Below are 20,237 nucleotides of genomic sequence, written 5' to 3' on the forward strand. Positions count from 1 at the left end.
ACCAAATAGTATTTAGCTCAAAATATCAAAACAGGTCGATAGCTGGTTAGTGCTTAGCAAGTAGTGAGCCAATATCACCAGATATTAATTATTATAAAATGCATTTACAAATGCTAAGAAGATGAATCGTTAGGTACCAAATTTTTAATGATGGCACAGTTTAACCAAACTTTCTTTGCAGTTTTTGTGGGATGTGTTGGTGCTGTTCCAGAAAAAACTACACTCAAATGTTAAATGGTAACAATACCTTTGTCATTGATCTTTCTTTTGGTGTTCAATCTTTGCATTTACATGAAGTGATGAATAACCAATTACTGCATATCTAAGCTCTGAGACCACTCTTAAATCATATTTTGTATTTAGAAGGGTTCAAATATACAAATAGGGGTTTTATTTAGTGTCCAAATCAGGGTTCAAACATGTTTATGAGCTTAATAAAATTAAGTGTGTTGCCTACTGGAATACACAGAATGACAATAATGGTAGTGACAACATGACTATTAGGGTGTTAGGGGCTGAGCCCCACTTGCCTCATTTTAGTGAAAAGTATATTGTTAAGAACAATCTTTTCAGTTTCCTACTGCTCTGTCAGCAGCAGGTCTGGGCTATGGCCCGAACGCCCAGCGCTGGGACTGCATGTCAATTGCTTGCCTATGGTGGAGGGCTGCACCAATGAGATAGTAGAGATTTCAACACATTAGTTTTACAGTACAATGTAAATTGACATCTAATAATAATAATAATAATAATAATAATACATTTTATTTTTATAGCGCTTTTCTTGGACTCAAAGTCACTTTACAATGCAGATAGATCAAAACAGAACAAAACAAAACAAACAAAACAAAACAAGATCAGACACAGGTGAGAAGGGAGGGGGGCTACGGATAGGCAGAGGTGAAGAGATGCGTCTTGAGGTGGGACTGGAAGATGGTGAGGGACTCAGAGGTGCGGATCTCTTGGGGGAGGGAGTTCCAGAGCCTGGGAGCCGCCCTGGAGAAGGCTCTGTCCCCAAAACTGCGGAGGTGGGATTTATGGATGGAGAGGAGACCAGCTGAGGAGGATCTGAGGGACTGTGAGGGTTGGTACGGGGAGAGGAGGTCAGTGAGGTATGAGGGGGCCAGATTGTGGAGGGCTTTGTAGGTGAGGACCAGGATTTTGTAGGTGAAATCGGTGGGAGATAGGAAGCCAGTGAAGTTGTCTTAGGACTGGAGTGATGTGGTGCCAGGATTTGGAGCGGGTAATGAGTCGGGCTGCTGCGTTTTGGACCAGTTGGAGTCGGTTGATGTTGGTAGAGCTGATGCCGAGGAGAAGTGAGTTGCAGTAGTCCAGTCGGGAGGAGGTGAAGGCGTGAATGAGTCTTTCAGCAGCGGGGGTGTGAGAGAGGGTCTGATTTTGGCAATGTTGCGGAGGTGAAACAAGGAGGTTTTAATGACTTGACGGATGTGAGGCTCAAGGGAGAGGGTAGAATCAAAGATAACACCAAGGTTGCGGGCCTGGGGAGATGGGGAGACAATGGTGCCGTCGATGGTGAGAGTGGGGTTATTGGTTTTGCTGAGTGTGGATTTGGAGCCTATGAGGAGGAATTCTGTTTTATCGCTGTTGAGTTTGAGGAAGTTGTGTTGCATCCAGGTTTTAATAGCTGACAGACAGGAGTTGATGTGGGAGAGGGGAGGATTGTGGGGGGATTTGGTGCTGAGGTAGATTTGGTTGTCATCGGCATAGCAGTGGAAGTCCAGGTTAAAGTGACGGAGTATCTGACCAAGAGGGAGGATGTAGATGATGAAGAGGAGGGGGCCGAGTACAGAGCCTTGGGGAACACCTTGAGTGACTGTGGCTGTGGCAGAGGTGTGGTTATGGAGAGAGATGAAGTGGGATCTGTTGGATAGATAGGAGTGGAGCCAGCTGAGTGCAGTACCTCTGATACCGAGGTCTTTGAGTCTGGTGAGCAGGATGTTATGGCTCACGGTATCGAAGGCTGCACTCAGGTCGAGGAGGATGAGGATGTTGAGGGAACCGGTGTCAGCAGAGGTGAGGAGGTCGTTTAGGACTTTGAGGAGAGCGGTTTCAGTGCTGTGGAGGGGGCGAAAGCCAGATTGGAGGGGATCTAATTGGTTATTAGCATGAAGATGGGTTTGTAGTTGTGTCGCGACTATGCGTTCCAGGGTTTTTGATAGAAAGGGGAGGTTGGATATTGGGCGGTAGTTGTTGAGGGAGGAGGGATCCAGACCAGGTTTTTTAAAGATTGGGGTGACAGCGGCAGTTTTGAAGGCAGAGGGGACAGTTCCAAGGGACAGTGAGGAGTTGAAGAGGTTAGTGAGGTAGGGGCATAGGACGGGGAGGCAGGACTTCATGAGTGGAGTAGGGAGGGGGTCAAGGGAGCAGGTAGTGGGTTTGGCAGAGCTGATGAGTTTGGAGATTTCAGGAGTGACCGGGTCAAACTGGGAGAGGAGGCAATGAGGAGGAGGGGTCGAGAGGTCAGGAGAGATGGGGAGTGGAGGGTCCATGGTGGGTGCTGGAGTAGATACTGAGAGGTGAGATACAGGGGATAGAGATTGGTAAATTATGTTGATTTTGTCAGCGAAAAAGTGGAGGAATGAGTTGCAGAGGTCCGGAGTAGAGGTCGGTAGGGTGTTGGTCCGAGGCTTGATGAGGTTGTTCATTGTGGAGAAGAGGGTTCTGGGGTTTTGGCAGGGGTGGGTGAAGATGGTGGAAAGGTAGGCAGATTTGGCAGCAATGAGGGCGTCTTTGTAGGCAGTGAGATGGAGTTTATAGGCTTCATGATGGACTGTGAGGGATGATTTCTTTGTCAGGCGTTCAAGTTGGCGGCCAGTTTGTTTCATTTTCCGGAGTGCAGGTGTGTACCAGGGTGAAGATGTGTTAAAAGTGACAGTTTTTGTTTTGAGGGGGGCCAGAGTGTTGAAGGAGGTAGACAAGGTGGAGTTGAGGTGGTTCGTGAGATCATCAGGTGAGGTGAGGGTTGAGTCCAGGTGGAGAGTGGTGGAGAGCAGGTCAGAGAGATGGTAGGGATTGATTGATTTAAGGTTGCGGAAGGTGATTTCTCTGAGGAGGCGGGGGCGTGGGGTTGGAGAAGGGATGGTGAAACGTATCAGTTTGTGATCAGAGAGGGGAAAGAGGCATGGATGGAGGTCGAGCACTGGTTGGTTACTGGAGCAGACCAGGTCGAGGATGTGTCCTTTTTCATGGGTGGGGAATGTGACATGTTGGGTGAGAGAGAAGTTATCCAGTAAAATGGTGAATTCTGATGAGAGCTTGCAGGTGGGGGAGTCCATGTGGATGTTTAAGTCACCGAGTAGCAGCAGACGTGAAGAGAGAGATGAGGCTAGTGTGAGGAGTTCAGTAAAATCAGAGAGAAAGGAGGGATTTGGTTTAGGTGGCCGGTAAATGAGGATGACTGTCGTGGAGGAGAGAGCTTTGAAGGCTAGATATTCAAATGATGATACTGAGGGGAGGGTAAGTTCTGTGATCCGAAAGTTTTGATTGAAGATAACAGTGAGCCCACCTCCACGGCGGGAGGGGCGGGATTTGCAGATGTAATTGTAGCCAGGGGGGGATGCTTGGTTGAGGGAGAAGAAATCATTAGGTTGTTGCCAGGTTTCAGTGAGCAGAAGGAAGTCCAGAGTGTTGTCTAGGATCAGTTCATGGAGGGCAGGGGCTTTATTGTTGAGCGATCGGGTGTTGAGGAGGGCAAAGTTGGCATTGTGAGAGGGTGGTGGGAGGGGGGGCAGGCTGGAGAGATCTGAGGTTGTCCTGGTTAGCAGTGCGTGTGGTCGGTGGGGTGTAGTCCAGTCCGGGTTTTCTGTGCAGCCAGACGGTGCGTTCAGCCCTATGTGATCCAGTGGGTGCAGTATTCTGATGACGTGAGAATGAGACAGGTGCGACAGAGCGTGCAGGTGACCAGATGGACGGAATGGATTGTCCGTGGTGGAAGAAAACAAACTTGCGGCGAGAACTTCTGTGGATGTAACGGGGTCGAAGTAGAAGTCCGAGCTGTTTGATGACTGGGATACAGGATGGAATGGAGTAGTTGACGAGTTCGACCAGTTGCAGAGTTGAATATTTGAACATGATGCCGGGCGGAGGGATTGAGAGCTCCGTGGTAGCGGTTAGCCGTGGGATAGGGACACATAGGTGGATAAATAATGTGAGTGCCAGAATGATCCACGGCATGACAGAAGGAGATGAAAGTCTCGGTCACGGCTCGCATCTGGTGGAGGTTGCCTGTGAGAAGGAGGTCAGGAATCGGGTTAGCCGCTGTAACAGCTAGAATTAGCCGCCACGCGTTTGGTGAACGGGGGCCTAACTGACGAGGCGACGGTCCGGTCGAGGAGCCCAGGCGGCTTCAGGAACCAGCTGAGAGGCTGTCCAGAGGTACAGAGGCTGTCCAGAGGCTGACCAGATGTACAGAGGCTGTCCAGAGGAAGGGGTACAGCGAACACAAGAGTAGCAGACGGAGAAGCGGCGAATAAGCAGCGCCAGCGTCTCTCACGTCGAAAAGCTGTGGGAAATAACTGTGGGAAATATTTTGATAGACATCTTTAGAGAGTCATAATAGTATCCCTATAAATCTTTGCGGCAAAGCAAAAAAATAAGCTAAATTGAATGAAAACTGTCTCTTTGTGTTGTTACACTATCAATATTTGCTAAGTATAAGATGTATATAAGATTAGTTAATTGAAGCTAACAATTTGAGAAATGTCCTGACGAGTCATCAAAATACTGAGATGGGGTAAACTTCAACCAAACAAGGAGGAGGCCTAAACAAAACACATTATCTGCCGTAATGCAAGGAAACAACCCATTATAATTTTTTTGAGACATACTGTAACTATATAAAATGAATAAGAAAAAATGTAGGCTAATGGCATGAACTCAATTATAATTTGTTCGCGACGTGAATTGGGAAACATTGAATCATTTAAATCACAAACAACTTGCAGCCTCTGGCTGACAATCACTGGCAGACACATTTGAGATTACCGAAATTCCTTTTAAACTTTACCTTGGACATAGGGAATGTGTAAAAAAATTTATATATAATAACATATCATGGTCCTCAGTCGGAAAAGGGTGGCTTGCCCACTTCAGGTTGGGAGAGAGTGCCTGCCTCAAGTGGAGGAGTTTAAGTATCTAGGGGTCTTTTTCACGAGTGAGGGAAGGATGGAACGGGAGATTGACAGACGGATCGGTGCAGCTTCTGCAGTAATGCAGTCGATGTATCGGTCTGTCGTGGTGAAGAAAGAGCTGAGTCGCAAGGCGAAGCTCTCGATTTACCGGTCAATCTACGTTCCTACTCTCACCTATGGTCATGAGCTTTGGGTCATGACCGAAAGAACAAGATCCCGGATACAGGCAGCCGAAATGAGCTTTCTCCGCAGGGTGGCTGGGGGATCCCTTAGAGATAGGGTGAAAAGCTTGGTCACCCGGGAGGAGCTCAGAGTAGAGCCGCTGCTCCTCCACATCGAGAGGGGTAAGCTGAGGTGGCTTGGACATCTGTTCTGGATGCCTCCTGAACACCTTCCCGGGAAGGTGTTTCCCGAGCCCGTCCAACCGGGAGGAGACCCCGGGGAAGACCTAGGACACGCTGGAGAGACTATGTCTCCCGGCTGGCCTGGGAACGCCTCGGTGTCCCCCCGGAAGAGCTAGAGGAAGTGTCTAGGGAGAGGGAAGTCTGGGCATCTCTGCTTAGACTGCTGCCCCCGCGACCCGGCCCCGGATAAGCGGAAGAAAATGGATGGATGGATGGATAACATATCACTTAGTTATCATTGCTAGCCACTTTTTATAACCTTCCTATGTTTATGGCTAGTTAGGAGAGAAATGTATCTCTCTTGTTTCTCCAAACAAGTGTGAATCAGAATCCCTAGTTGGCTAATTATTATTTTATGTGGATAAATCGATGTAGTTGGATTTTCTGTCAACCTGCCACATCTTCCTTACCTAAAAGAGTTTTTCTCACTAAAGTACATTATAGTATATATAGTGTTATAGCTCTGATCAATATTAAATTGTTGATGTCTGTGTCATTATGTTGTGAGCTAAACTCATGCTTGCCACTTGCCAGTATTATTTAATATTGCCCTGTACATTAATAGAGAGAAGGATTAGTAGTTTTACATGTTAATTGCATAAAAAATAATTGCTAGTTATTCATATTTTCCATCTCTTTAATTTCTGTACCATTGCAGTTTTACAAAGAAAAGATAAAAAATATCAGTAAAGGCCATTCAACTGTCAGTTGCTAAGGGATTTATTGAATTTGTTTAGCAATGTGCTAAGACTTGTTTTAAGCTAATAAACATATTTGAATTGTTACGTGCCCTTGCTGTTCTACCTGTGTGCTTGTGTCTGTGTTAACATTAGGACCGCCAAATGCTTACGGGAATTGGCGTTTGAGTTTGTATTTAATATAAAGCTGCCTTTTTGAAAGATACACCCTTCTCCTTCCATGACTTTTCTTAACAGGCGTATATTACATTGTTCTGTTGTCAGAATTCTATACTCAGAAACGGAAAACTATTTAGAGACTATTTACTTGTTTATCTTTACCCTGTTTTCCGACTTAATCGGCCAACAGCCCACGGCACTTAGCATTGGTATCCAGGCAGGGACGCGGACAGGAAGATTCTACAAATGTATTACGCTAAATAATTATTGACGAAACAAAATACCAACAATCACCAATATCAATTCTGGAAACATATGTTAACACAGTTACAGTTTTTATTTGGCGAGAAAGAGAAACAAAATTGCATTACACATCTTCTCTATTTGAATTTTCACTGCATATTTTACTGAAGATTAAGATTCTACAAATGTATTAGGCAAAATAATTATTCACAAAACAAAATACCAACAATCACCAATTATCTATTCAGCAAAGGTATCACACATTACTGTTTTTCATCAATACTATCGACAAATGACTTTTCTATATTTTCATGTAGGCTACTGTAAATCATTTTTGAAATTGTGTAAATGTTGGTTACATTCTTTTTCAGTATATCACATAAATCCCCGCATTTCAGTTATACCACCTTGCACCTTTAATTTGCACATATATACATCCCACTTATAACATACATTGTTCTTAATTGTTACACTTGTAAATTTTTGCACTCTTTTATTTGCACTTCTGTTTAGATGCTAATGATTTTGTTATACCGTACTTGTCCAATGACAATAAAGTTGAATCTAATCTAAAGAATAGCAATGAAATCAGTGACGTCAATGGATGAATGGGCAATAACCCCCTGATCAACCCAGACACACCTCTGCATGCAACTGAAGTGTAATGATGAAGAATGATGATGAGGATAGAAATTGTATATAATCTGAACTCGGTGAGCAAGTCAGACACAACTCAGACACAATTTACAGCGTAAATTTGACACCCTGACAGCATTGCAGATGCTGCACAAATTAGATGAGATGGAGTCAGATAGAAATTGAACCTGAATTCGACGTCTTAGCTTATGTTCGGCTATTAATGCATATATCCTTTGATCATCGCAAACTGGTCATTTATGTCTCATATTTAAATCTAAATTAAAACTATATGCCAATGGATTTATATTTGAATAATTTAAGTGTTGTGTAATTTTTTATTTGTACATTTGTAGGGCCTAAAATATGAATGAAAATACTACAGCCTGCGTTCTTACAAATAATCATTCTATGTATCCTCTTTCTAGTCATTTTTTCGTAAGATAAAACACACACATTCTGCTAAACCCCTGACAATAACAGGATGGTTTTAACTTGGGTAACAGGGTTAGTGGCTAGTGGAGGACTCAGTGGTAAAGCTGAGTGATCACAACTCTGGCCTCTTCTCAAAGTTCTGGCTTACACCCGGGGGCAAGTGTTGCTTTCCTAATCACGGTTCTGCATCAGAGCCCCCTTGAAGTCAGTCCTGCAGGTTGTGTATTAGTCAGGTGGACATGGTAAAGAGAAGCAAACACTGCCAAATTAAACACAAACATCTGTTCATGTAAGTGGAATATGCTGGATCCAGCCAGTCAGAATAGACACCTTTTTCATGGTTACTTGGCTGGCATGGTTCATTTGCTTTTCAAAAGTGATCTACTCTGATTTCATGGATACAACAGAATTATAGACATGAGTGATTAAAATGAATGAATAATTTACTTGAATGGTCACTCTGCCTTAGGAATGGGACGATAGACGATTTCAGTACTAATCACGATGGAAAATAGTCACAATGATGAAATTGTGGAGAAATTCCATAATCGGGATAATCGTAAATCGAGAAAATCCTCACGAGTGAGTTGGAAAAGTTCTCCCAGTCGCTGAAGTTTCCCTGACTGCTTGTTTTATTTTACAAGTAGAGCGCACATCTCATTTCATGTTGTACTATGCCACCAAACATCCACTGCATTGTATAGTCAATGAAGCGGAATGGCTCTGCTAGCATAAATTGCTAGTCACTGAAGTGTTCCTGACCACTTGTTTTATTTAATGGTGGAGCGCATATCTCACAAATTGTATTGTATCGATTTTCCAAATCTACCCTTTCTAAACTCTTCATTGCAAGAATGCACTAAACATTTTAGAACCACTTGAATGTGTTTCCCTGTCCACCAAGAAAGTGTCCTAATGTCGAGGTCTTTGTGGGATCACAAAATATATATCCCTACCGAACTGTGTCCGTGAAATTTTTATCCGATACCGAAAACATCCGTCTGATTTGTTTTAAAATCAATACCAAATCCAAACTGATTTCTAAAGTCGGCCATACCCAACCCGAAATATGCCACGGATGAGGGATAATCATTTCTTAATATTTGTCGGATAGCCTAATTAAGATACCAGGTTTTAACCTGTCTGGCAGTGGCCTTTGATGTTGCACCTGCATTTAATATTATTGCTGGGCCAGTCTCAGATTTCTCACGAACTACAATTTAGTATTTTCATAAAGAGAGTGTGTATTATAAATGTATCTCGCGCACCCTCTAATGCGTGCGTTTTCATTTATGAGCTTGAGCACGAATTAGGCCAACCTGCCCTGTGTAGACTACATGTGTAGGCCTATAAAGGTACGTGTGGGGTATCTGATAGTAGGCTAATTAAAATGAAAGTCCCTCAAGTGTTACTATGCTTCTATATTATCATCATCTCACACACATAAAGTCAACAGTGTTTTAGGCTATTCATTGAGATTAGGTACGATACAAAAAATTAACTCGTTTCCCAATTCCTTTACAACAGTAGGCGTACTAGTCTAACAACTACACTTAGTAGCTCACAAAAAAGTTTCCGATCAGGTTTCCACTTCTCGCTATATGCAAATACCTTTCCATTCCATTACCATGGAAAATAAGCTGTTGAAACCATTTGGAGCTCAAACAATCCAATGATATTTATCCTAGAAGACATGCAGCTACCAGAGATGCATACAGAAACAAGCCTGTTAACAAACTCCAAAATGTAGGAAATATTAATAGGATATACATTATTATACATTTTGTTTATATTGTAGGCTAATTGTTAAAGCTTTTCTACTGAAAATGACAGAAGACAAATAGAAAATCATTTTCGTTCCACCACATCCCAAAGCTGCTGGTGACTGTGGGGGCCATTTCAGTACAGTGAACTCATTGTCATGTTCAAGAAACCAATTTGAAATGATTCCAGCTTTGTGACATGGTGCATTATCCTGCTGGAAGTAGCCATCAGAGGATGGGTACATGGTGGTCATAAAGGGATGGACATGGTCAGAAACAATGCTCAGGTAGGCCGTGGCATTTAAACGATGCCCAATTGGCACTAAGGGGCCTAAAGTGTGCCAAGAAAACATCCTCCACACCATTAGACCACCACCACCAGCCTGCACAGTGGTAACAAGGCATGATGGATCCATGTTCTCATTCTGTTTACGCCTAATTCTGACTCTACCATCTGAATGTCTCAACAGAAATCGAGACTCATCAGACCAGGGAACATTCTTCCAGTCTTCAAATGTCCAATTTTGGTGAGCTCGTGCAAATTGTAGCCTCTTTTTCCTATTTGTAGTGGAGATGAGTGGTACCCGGTGGGGTCTTCTCCTGTTGCAGCCCATCAGCCTCAAGGTTGTGCGTGTTGTGGCTTCACAAATGCTTTGCTGCATACCTCGGTTGTAACGAGTGATTATTTCAGTCAAAGTTGCTCTTCTATCAGCTTGAATCAGTCGGCCCATTCTCCTCTGACCTCTAGCATCAACAAGGCATTTTCGCCCACAGGACTACCGCCGCATAGTGGATGTTTTTCCATTTTCACACCATTCTTTGTAAACCCTAGAAATGGTTGTGCGTGAAAGTCCCAGTAACTGAGCAGATTGTGAAATACTCAGACCGGCCCGTCTGGCACCAACAACCATGCCACGCTTCAAATTGCTTTCCCATTCTGACATTCAGTTTGGGGTTCAGGAGATTTTCTTGACCAGGACCACACCTCTAAATGCATTGAAGCAACTGCCATGTGATTGGTTGATTAGATAATTGCATTAATGAGAAATGCAGTACAAATGGCAATTCTAAATGCCATTAAACATCCTCTGCAATGTATTGTTAATGAAGCTGGAAACCAAATGCATTTAGAGATTTACATGTTATTATAGTATTATTATATATTTTTTTATTGTATTTATTTAGTGAACTTAATGTAATTGCTTTTTAAATGCACAAGAACAATATTCATGTAATGAGAGAATATCCGATCAGCTGTTTTGAGCTAGAAACCAGAGTTTTTATTGGGATTCTTATTAAACCGGATAAATCAGGATAATTTTGGCCAGGATAATCGTGGCATGAAATTCTCATATTGTCCCACCCCTACTCTGCCATAAAGCTTGTTGTGATGTCAACATCTCCATGAGGATAACAACAGTGGTTAACTCAATACATTTTCAGCTACAATATTATGTATCTTCACAAAAGCGTTCTGTTAAAGGATTTTTAAAAATATTTAAACTATTCTGTGAACCTATGCTCTTAGGCAGTTGTGAAAATGATTAATTTTGACTCCACAGCACCACTTTTTTAACAAGTGGACAAAAATGTCTGACTCCACCATTAATTTAATAGATAATTTGACAGTTAGCATAGTCTTTTATGGAAAGCAATGTTCATACATTTTACAAATGGGTGGTTTGGGGAATTGAGCACACTATCCTGGCATAACAAACACAATGTTCTACCAAATGAAAGACAGATGCTTTTTCCAAAGATGTTAGTAGGCTTAGGTTTGCATGATGTTTTTCAAACTATGAACACGTGGTGCATCTTCAGTAATACCTGAGTGGCAAGGCTGGAGCCCTCGATAATGGTCACAGCGTTGGCACAGCTGGCCCACACAGAATCCTCCAGTACCAGGAGAGTCCGCACCGGCTCAGGTCCAACAACCACAGTCCTGTAGGAGTTTGATTCCCACAGCTCACCTAAGAACACAACGAAAGGTACTAAGGATTAGAACACTTTGTCCTCAAGTGTTTTTTCCAAGGCTTTCCCAGGGCTGGATTTTGGGTTCGTGCTCTATAGTACAGTACCTGTCAAAAGTTTAGATGCACCCACTTGTTCAAAGGGATTTCTTTAGTTTTCCTATATTCCACATTGTAGAATAATAGTGAAGACATAAAAAAAAAACATGGAATCATGTAGCAACCAAAAAAGTGTTAAAAAGATCAAGGTATATTTCATATTGTAGATTTTTTATCGTAGCCACCCTTCGCCTTGATGACAACTTGGCATTCCTTCATGAGGTAGTCACCTGGAATGCATTTCAAATGACAGGTGTGCCTTCGTTAAAAGTACATTTGTGAAATGTTGTTCCGTCTTAAAGCTTTTGGGCCAATCTGTTGTGTTGTTGATAAACAGAAGACCATTACTATGTCTATAGTGTAGTAGTCCATATTAAGGGAACATCAGCTCAAATAAGTAAACAGAAACAACATTAAACTATCACTGACATTAAGGTAAATCGATGCAGAAAATTTCAAGGACTTCAAACACTGTTGCAAAAATCATAAGGCACTAGGATGAAACTGGCTCACATGAGGACCGCCTCAGGTATTTGAGATTGTTGGATTCAAAAATCTGGATCCCATCTGGATTGCGCTTAGTGGGACTATTATTTGTTTTTCAACAGGACAATGACCCAAATCATGATTGTGTTTTCCAGTTCATGTATCGTTTAAAAAATACTATGTACAGTTGTGCTCATAAGTTTGCATACCCTAGCAGAAATTGTGAAATGTTAGCTTTGATTTTGATATATATGACTTGACTGATCACGTAAAAAAAAAAGATGTATGAAGCCATTTATTATCACATAGTTGTTTAGCTGCTTTTTAAATCATAATGATAACAGAAATCACCCAAATGGCCCTGATCAAAAGTCTATATACCATTGAATGTTTGTCCTTGTTACAGACACAAAAGGTGACACAGACAGGTGAAAATGGCAATTAAAGGTCAATTTCCATAACCTATGGCTTTTTAAATTGCAATTAGTGTCTGTGTATAAATAGTCACTGAGTTTGTTAGCGCTCACATAAATATACTGAGCGGGATAGATACTGAGGGGGGAGCAGAAAATAACTGTCAAAAGACCTGTGTAACAAACTAATGGAACTTTATAAAGATGGAAGAGGATATAAAAAGATATCCAAAGCCTTGCTAATGCCAGTCAGTACTGTTCAATCACTTATTAAGAAGTGGAAAATTCAGGGATCTCTTGATACCAAGCCAAGGTCAGGTAGACCAAGAAAGATTTCAGCCAAAACTGCCAGAAGAATTGTTCGGGAAACAAAGAAAAACCCACAGGTAACTTCAGGAGAAACACAGGATGCTCTTGAAAGAGACTTGGTTGTTTCAAGGAGCACAATCCGATGATACTCAAACACCTTAAAACGCCTCAAAGCTTCTGGAACACTGTAATTTGGAGTGATGAGACCAAAATAGAGCTTTATGGTCACAACCATAAGCACAATGTTTGGAGATGGGTCAACAAGACATATAGTGAAGAGAATACCATCCCCACTGTGAAGCATGGTGGTGGTTCACTGAAGTTTTGGGGGTGTGTGAGCTCTAAAGGCACGGATAAAACGTGTGAAAATGTATGGCAAGATGAATGCAGCATGTTATCATAAAATACTGGCAGACAATTTGCATTCTTCTGCACGAAAGCTGCGCATGGGATGCTCTTGGACTTTCCAGCACGACAATGACCCTAAGCACAAGGCCAAGTTGACCCTCCAGTGGTTATAACTGAAAAAGGTGAAGGTTCTGGAGTGGCCATCACAGTCTCCTGACCTTAATATCATCCAGCCACTCTGGGGAGATCTCAAATGTGCGGTTCATGCAAGACAACCAAAGATGTTGTATGACCTTGTGGCATTTTGCCAAAACTAATGGGTAGCTATACCACCTGCAAGAATTCTGGGCCTCATAGACAACTATTACAAAAGACTGCACACTGTCATGGATGCTAAATGGGGCAATACACAGTATTTAAAACTTAGTGTATGCAAACCTTTGAACAGGGGTCAGTTCATTTTGTTTAATTTTATGATTGTGCTATTCTGTTATGACCTACAGTTGAATGTGAATGTGGTCATTTAATTTAACCCTGCTGGTTCCTCACTCAGAACCTTCCTTTTTGGGAAGAATGGTGCAGTGGTCTCTTAATATTTTCCGGAGCTCTATATTACCAATTCTCCAAGGGTATGCAAACTTTTGAGCACAACTGTATGGATTTCGTACAATAAATGATTATACAAAACAAACTTGTTCTTAATTGCATAGTTTAAATAAAGGTAAATAATAATAAACATATAATGTACATAATCATACCCTGTTATACCGTAATCACAATTTGTTGAAAACGAAGCGTCTCTGGCCTGTGCTTTAAGAGTTTATGTACGCTAAACAATAACGCATTCACACCCACATGCCATACAGCTGCCATGCAATTTAATCAGCTTTTCAACTTCTTTATCACAACTTCATTTTTTCCTAATCAGTGTGAAAATGAAACAGACCTTTTTCCTTTCAGTTGTAATCACAGGGCGCCCATAGCAGCTACCGTGGCAGCACATTATGAAGTGCCTTACATAAGCTATTCATTTGCAGTGCGTTGATGAAGCAAAATTAGAGAAGAAAGTGCACCCAGCCATTTAATTAACATTTTGAGTTGTTTATTTCCTGCCTTTCAAGCAAGAATAGCTTTGCAATGCTTTCTGACTTCTCCAGGTTAATTGCTTGGCATGTTCTAAATGTCATTCTTCCACATTTAAAAATTCATGCACAAGCTTGGGCCATGTCATGTCTCTGCCACATGCATTGTAGAAAAAATACAGTCAAACACTCGATAGCAAAAACTGTTAGTCCATCTGAATTTTAAAAAAGCCATAAAGAGTAAGAATAAGATTCATTTGATAAAATAAATTGTCATTTTCTGTAGAGCACCTGAAAAAGCTATTTGTATGCCTTTTGATAAAAGTCCCATGTGAGGACTTGATATTTTCCTGTTCCAGTATGGTTTCCAGGCAGTAATGTGCCACCCAGGGTCATCAATCTTTAACAGCTGTGCAGAAAGAATATAAAGACATTGCATGGCAGGTCCACGCTCCACTCCAGAGCTTTTCATCTGTCTTCTCTCCCCTTTATTTATTTATTTATTTTGTATATATTTTCCATAACATGAATAGTAATATTTAATCGTCACACAGCACACTGCCATAATTAATCATCCTTTTTGCTTGGCCTGGAGGGAGAGTGGTGCAGGCAAGATCGAGGGAGCCACATTGATACAGCCAGGTAAGACACACCTAGTTGGTGATAGACCCATTGATCTGCCTCAAGCTGTGGTCATGACTTACTGGGAGAGTGAGTATTGAGATGGTGCCAAACCTACACTTTGACTGACCACAGCATGGCAGTGAAGAATGGGCATTAAAATAAGTATTATAAGGTAACATCTTCCATGCACTCTGAAATGAATGAGCTTTTCCCAAATTCCCTGAACATCCTTTTATGCATGGCATTTCTCCACAAGGGGGCTGAATCCAAGACAGAAATTATGTTTCTCACACTCACCGAGGCATTTTCTCCAGAAGTAAGAAACATGCATTTGACAAATTGAAACAAAGAAACACTGAGTCCTAATTGCACATATTAATTTCATTGGATTATTTCCTCAAATGCTGTTTTTGTTACAGATACAAACCCTGTTAATAATGTATGATAACTAAAATAATTGAAAAATGTTAATGCCACATTTAAAATCCATAAACATTTATGCTACAGTAGGCTAATGAGATAATGAAATCATTATCTGCATTAATACCAATGACTAGCTGATATTAAAAAAAGCATTAGTGATGTAACCATTATTTAATTATCCTGCTATAATTGTTTTAAGTGTGATGGCTAAAACATGTGTTTCTAGATTAGTTTTGCTACATCAGTAGCGTGACAAATTAACAATTCTGTCATTTTGAATTGAAATCTGTGGGATGTCTCCTTAAAATACACAGAAAGACCTTGGCAAATGCTTACCTCCATTGCTCCTTTCATAGACAATCATGGTTCCATTCCTGAGCCCAGCAAACAGGAAACTGTTGCAGTGTTTGAGGCACAGGACAGGGCAACTCTGAAGATTCCGCAGGGTCAATACGCACTGGGCTGCAGTGTCCACACTGCCATACACCAGGATGCTGGTGGCAAAATGAGCAAGAGGTGTACATTTCGAAGAGCCTCACTGAAAATCCTAAGACCCTTTTAAATCTACATAAATTAATAAACACTTTTTTCAGGTTGATAATGTGTATGTTTCATGCATATTCAGTGTTGTGAAAAGTTTTTAGGCTCAGTCAGATTGTGTATTTTTGAGGTTTTCATATTTATTTCTCCAGATCTTTTTGTTGGTGATAGTAGTATGTAGGGGGAATCTGAGAGTGGAAAAAATACATGTTAGTGATTCTTTCATTTGTTTGGTGTCCAAAATAATCAAAAAAGCAGTAAGGTATGAAATAGTTATTTGCCTATGTATAGTAGTTAACTCAGCCTAATGAAAGGGATAGTTAGGGTCAGTTGTTTGTGTACTTCATTTACCAGACCTGATTTGGGCCAGCCCTGCATAATATAAACCAAAATTCAGGGTAAAAAGTAATTTTCACCCTAAACATCCGAGTGACTTTAAAAAAAAAAAGAAAGAAAATCAGTCCATGAAAGATTACAATTCCATTTCTATTGCTTTGGGGCTCCACTGAACCACATATTGTCATGAAGGAGTTTGGGACAGCCGTGAATCTCCCCAGGAGAGGTCCTGGCAAAATCCCTTCAAGTTACAAAGAACCTTGGAAGAACATCCAGGGATGCCGATCTCTCTCCCTCTGCTAAGATCCGTGTTCATGACTTTTCCCTCAGAAATGCAATTGGAAATTGTGTTTTCAAAATGGACCTGACAGTAGGGTTTGGAAAACTAAGGCTTACAAAATGTTTTGTTAAATTGGGATGAACAGATGTGTCAGCCAGAAATCAGCATTTGGCTTTAAATTTGGACAACAATTTCGGACCAATTGTGTGTGTAATTATTTTTCCCAGTTACAGTTTTATTGAAGTCTAAAACCTTATTGACCACATATACACTGCATGCACAAGTATTAGGCACGTTAGTATTCTGATAGTATTATTATTTCTATGCACATTTTCCAACTCCAAATCATATAAACTTGAATGCTCATTGGACTGAATCATTTTCAGGTGATATGTATTTGTGTAATGAGGGAGGGTGTGGCAACAATGAATAACACCTTATATACAGTGGGGAGAACAAGTATTTGATACACTGCCGATTTTGCAGGTTTTCCTACTTACAAAGTATGTAGAGGTCTGTCATTTTTATCATGGGTACACTTCAACTGTGAGAGACGGAATCTAAAACAAAAATCTAGAAAATCACATTGTATGATTTTTTTATTATTTATTTGCATTTTATTGTATGACCTAAGTATTTGATCACCTACCAACTAGTAAGAATTCCGTCTCTCACAGACCTCTGTTTTTCTTTAAAAAGCCCTCCTGTTCTCCACTCATTACCTGTATTTACTGCACCTGTTTGAATTCGTTACCTGTATAAAAGACACCTGTCCACACACTCAATCAAACAGACTCCAACCTCTCCACAATGACCAAGACCGGAGAGCAGTGTAAGGACATCAGGTCCACCATATTCCAGAACTGCAACCTACCTGGAGTGTCCAGAAGTACAAGGTGTCAAGTGCTCAGAGACATGGCCAAGGTCAAGAAGGCTGAAAGAAAACTACCACTGAATAACATTTACACACTGAAGCGTATAGATTTGGCAAAAAAATACCTGAGGTTTTATGGACAGATGAAATGAGAGTGACTCTTGATGGACCAGATGAATAGGCATGTGGCTGGATCACTAATGGACACAGGGCACCACTTCGAGTCAGGCGCCAGCAAGGTGGAAGAGGGGTACTGCTATGGGCTGCTATCATTAAGGATGAGGTAGTTGGACATTTTCGGGTTGAAACTGAAACTCCAGCTAAAACACAACTCTCATACCTACTGCCAGTTTCTGGAAGATACTCGAACAGTGGTACAGGAAGAATTCCTCAGCATTCAAGAAGGCCATGTTCTTTATGCAGGACAATGCTCCATCACATGCATCCAAGTACTCCACTGCTCGGCTAGCAAGCAAGGGCCTCAAAGATGCCCGAATAATGACCTGGGAACGTTCATTACTTGACTTGTGGACCCTTCTCAAATGTGAGATTTACAGTCAGGGAAGACAATACACCTCTTTGAACAGCATTTGGGAGGCTGTGGTTGCTGCTTCAGTGGAGGTTGATAGTGAACAGATCAAGAAACTGACAGACTGCATGGATGAAAGGCTCATGGCAGTTATTGAAAAGAAGGGTGGCTATATCAGTCACTGAATATTTTTGAAAGGCCAGAAATGTTATTTAATTTTCATTTTGTGTTACTTATTTGTTGCACTTTCTCTAAAAATTGAGAATAAACAAGTGAGTTGGAGAAATTATTTTTGTAATTTAGTTGCCTAATAATTGTGCACACTAATTGTTGCCTAATAATTGTGTACACTTATATATTCCCCTGAGAAAGATCATAACTCATTTTACCTTTGTTAAACATTCAGGTTTGAGGTTCAATTATATTTTGGATTGACTGACAGCATTGTGTTTGTTCAACAATAAAATAAATCTTGAGAAATACAATTTGCCTAATAATTGTGCACGTAGTGCATATCCTGGCATTGCATAAAGTACAATTACAGAAAATCAATTTGCAAAGGCAAAACACTGGTATCGACATCAATTGATTATGTTATATATCGGCTATTGTATTGGCCAAACATTTTGTTATCGATGAATCCATTAGAAAATACCATGTAGAACATGATTCAGATTATGTAGAAATTATGTTTCAACAACAGCTCCTTTCTGGCCTACAAATACATTTTGACTTACAAAATCTCTCCCCCCAAAAATCTGTAAATGTATGCACACACTTTAGAGTGTAAGAAAATCATGTGAGAAAATGTCGGTCTGTGTTTGTGTGTGTGCTGTCCCTCACAGGGTCATATGCATAAGAATCCATCTTAACTTCAACTTGCTGTGCTGCACATTTGATTCATTACACTTCCCAATGCTTATCTTTGGAAAAATGTATTTCTTTCTCAAAAGACAAAGTTAACTAGCATTGGAGTTGACAGTCTATTCTGTCCAGCTACAACATTCAGATATTGTCATTACACTGTGTAATTTCTCTCCTCTCAGGAAAAAATATACAAGTGAATAAGTCAATATAACCAAGTCAATGGCAAATCTTTTATCTTATTCTGGGGCCAAAATGAAAATAACAAAACAAATGCTGAGAAAATAATTATAGCAAACTAGCAATATTTTGCTTCTGAAATGCAAATTGATTACTTTCTTAGACCGAGAAAGAAATTAAGTCTCCAGGAAACTGTGATTAAACTATTCCTCCTTTACATTCAGTAGAAATATACAGTACATGCGAAAATAAGAAGTAGTTGTATAACAGTATTCAAAATGTATGACATCGACTCAGATTTACAGTACTATAGACAGGCTAGTCTGACAATAACCTTACATACTTTCAATACTGAATACAACGCACAAATAAGTAAAAAGGACAATAGTGGAGACACCAACAGCAGTACATACAAAACTATGGCTGTCATCATCATAATCAACAATCTATTAGTCAATTGATAAATGTTGTGCTGACCTCACCTTCCATCATCCAGTCCCAAACAGATGGTGTTCCCCACCCCAGTAGGGCTCTTCAGGGTCCCAGCATCCACCTCAACCCCCTCTGAGTGTTTGGATTCAGGCACGTACTCCAGACACTTCACTGGAGACCCGACCTGGAGGCACTTTACAGGGCGTGGTATTGGTCTGTTAAGGGAGAAAATCTCCACCTGCCCTTGGGTGGCATCTCCTCCACTAGCAACCTGTCAAGAGGAAAGCAGATGTAAAGTAAGACATTTCCCCCCGTGAGTCACCTGCAAAGAGTGGGTATGTAAGGTCAGTAAGATACTCCTCCACTATCTACCTCGAGAGTAGGCAGGCATCACTGTTAAGGCACAGGGTCAATACATCTCCCCTAATCACCAGAGTTGGCAATTACAGCTCAATAAAGACTGTAGGTCAGAGCACTGAAAGGTTCACACAGCACGGGCAAACAGGGTCTGGGTGGGTGGTAATTTTGAAATATATAGCATAGGAGACTATGGGTCATCTTTTCCTATACTGGTTCATGATTGCAATATGTAAGTCTTGATATAATTTCTGGAAGAACACTTTCTTGAAATTCCTCTTAATTGTGATATTTATGTCGCTTTGCAATTCCATGTAGATTTAGCAATCCTTTCAAATAATTTCTGTAGTCTTCCTTAACTTTAAATATCCCTAAGAGGAGACTGCAGATTAATAGATTCACAATGTCTTTTCAGGGACATCAAACAAACTAAAATCTTCTCATCACTAGAGAAGAGACATTAAAAATACTTTGAAAGAGTGCATTAATTAACAGTTAAAGGTCTTCTTTAAAATTATTGATTTCATGTCTAAGCCTGGGTATGAGCAATGACAAACTCGATCCCAATTATTTTATTTGTTTTTTATTTTACCTTCATTCATACAG

At 40.9% G+C, this 20,237-nt stretch overlaps 1 protein-coding gene across 7 annotated transcripts in view; it reads right to left on the reverse strand.

Annotated features, from left to right (window-relative positions):
* arhgef10la (Rho guanine nucleotide exchange factor (GEF) 10-like a) overlaps positions 1-20,237 on the reverse strand; it is a 203,312-nt gene that overhangs the window by 18,594 nt on the left and 164,481 nt on the right. For all 7 annotated transcript variants that reach the window (XM_034287227.1, XM_010881719.3, XM_034287226.1 and 4 more), the window contains 3 exons: positions 19,325-19,545; positions 15,576-15,733; positions 11,313-11,455 (listed from right to left, as the gene is read on the reverse strand). In XM_034287227.1, the coding sequence (XP_034143118.1) occupies positions 11,313-11,455; positions 15,576-15,733; positions 19,325-19,545 (522 nt within the window). The remainder of the gene's footprint in view (positions 1-11,312; positions 11,456-15,575; positions 15,734-19,324; positions 19,546-20,237) is intronic.

This window comes from Esox lucius, chromosome 17 (genome assembly GCF_011004845.1).
Source record: "Esox lucius isolate fEsoLuc1 chromosome 17, fEsoLuc1.pri, whole genome shotgun sequence".
In the NCBI taxonomy this organism is placed as follows: domain Eukaryota; kingdom Metazoa; phylum Chordata; class Actinopteri; order Esociformes; family Esocidae; genus Esox; species Esox lucius.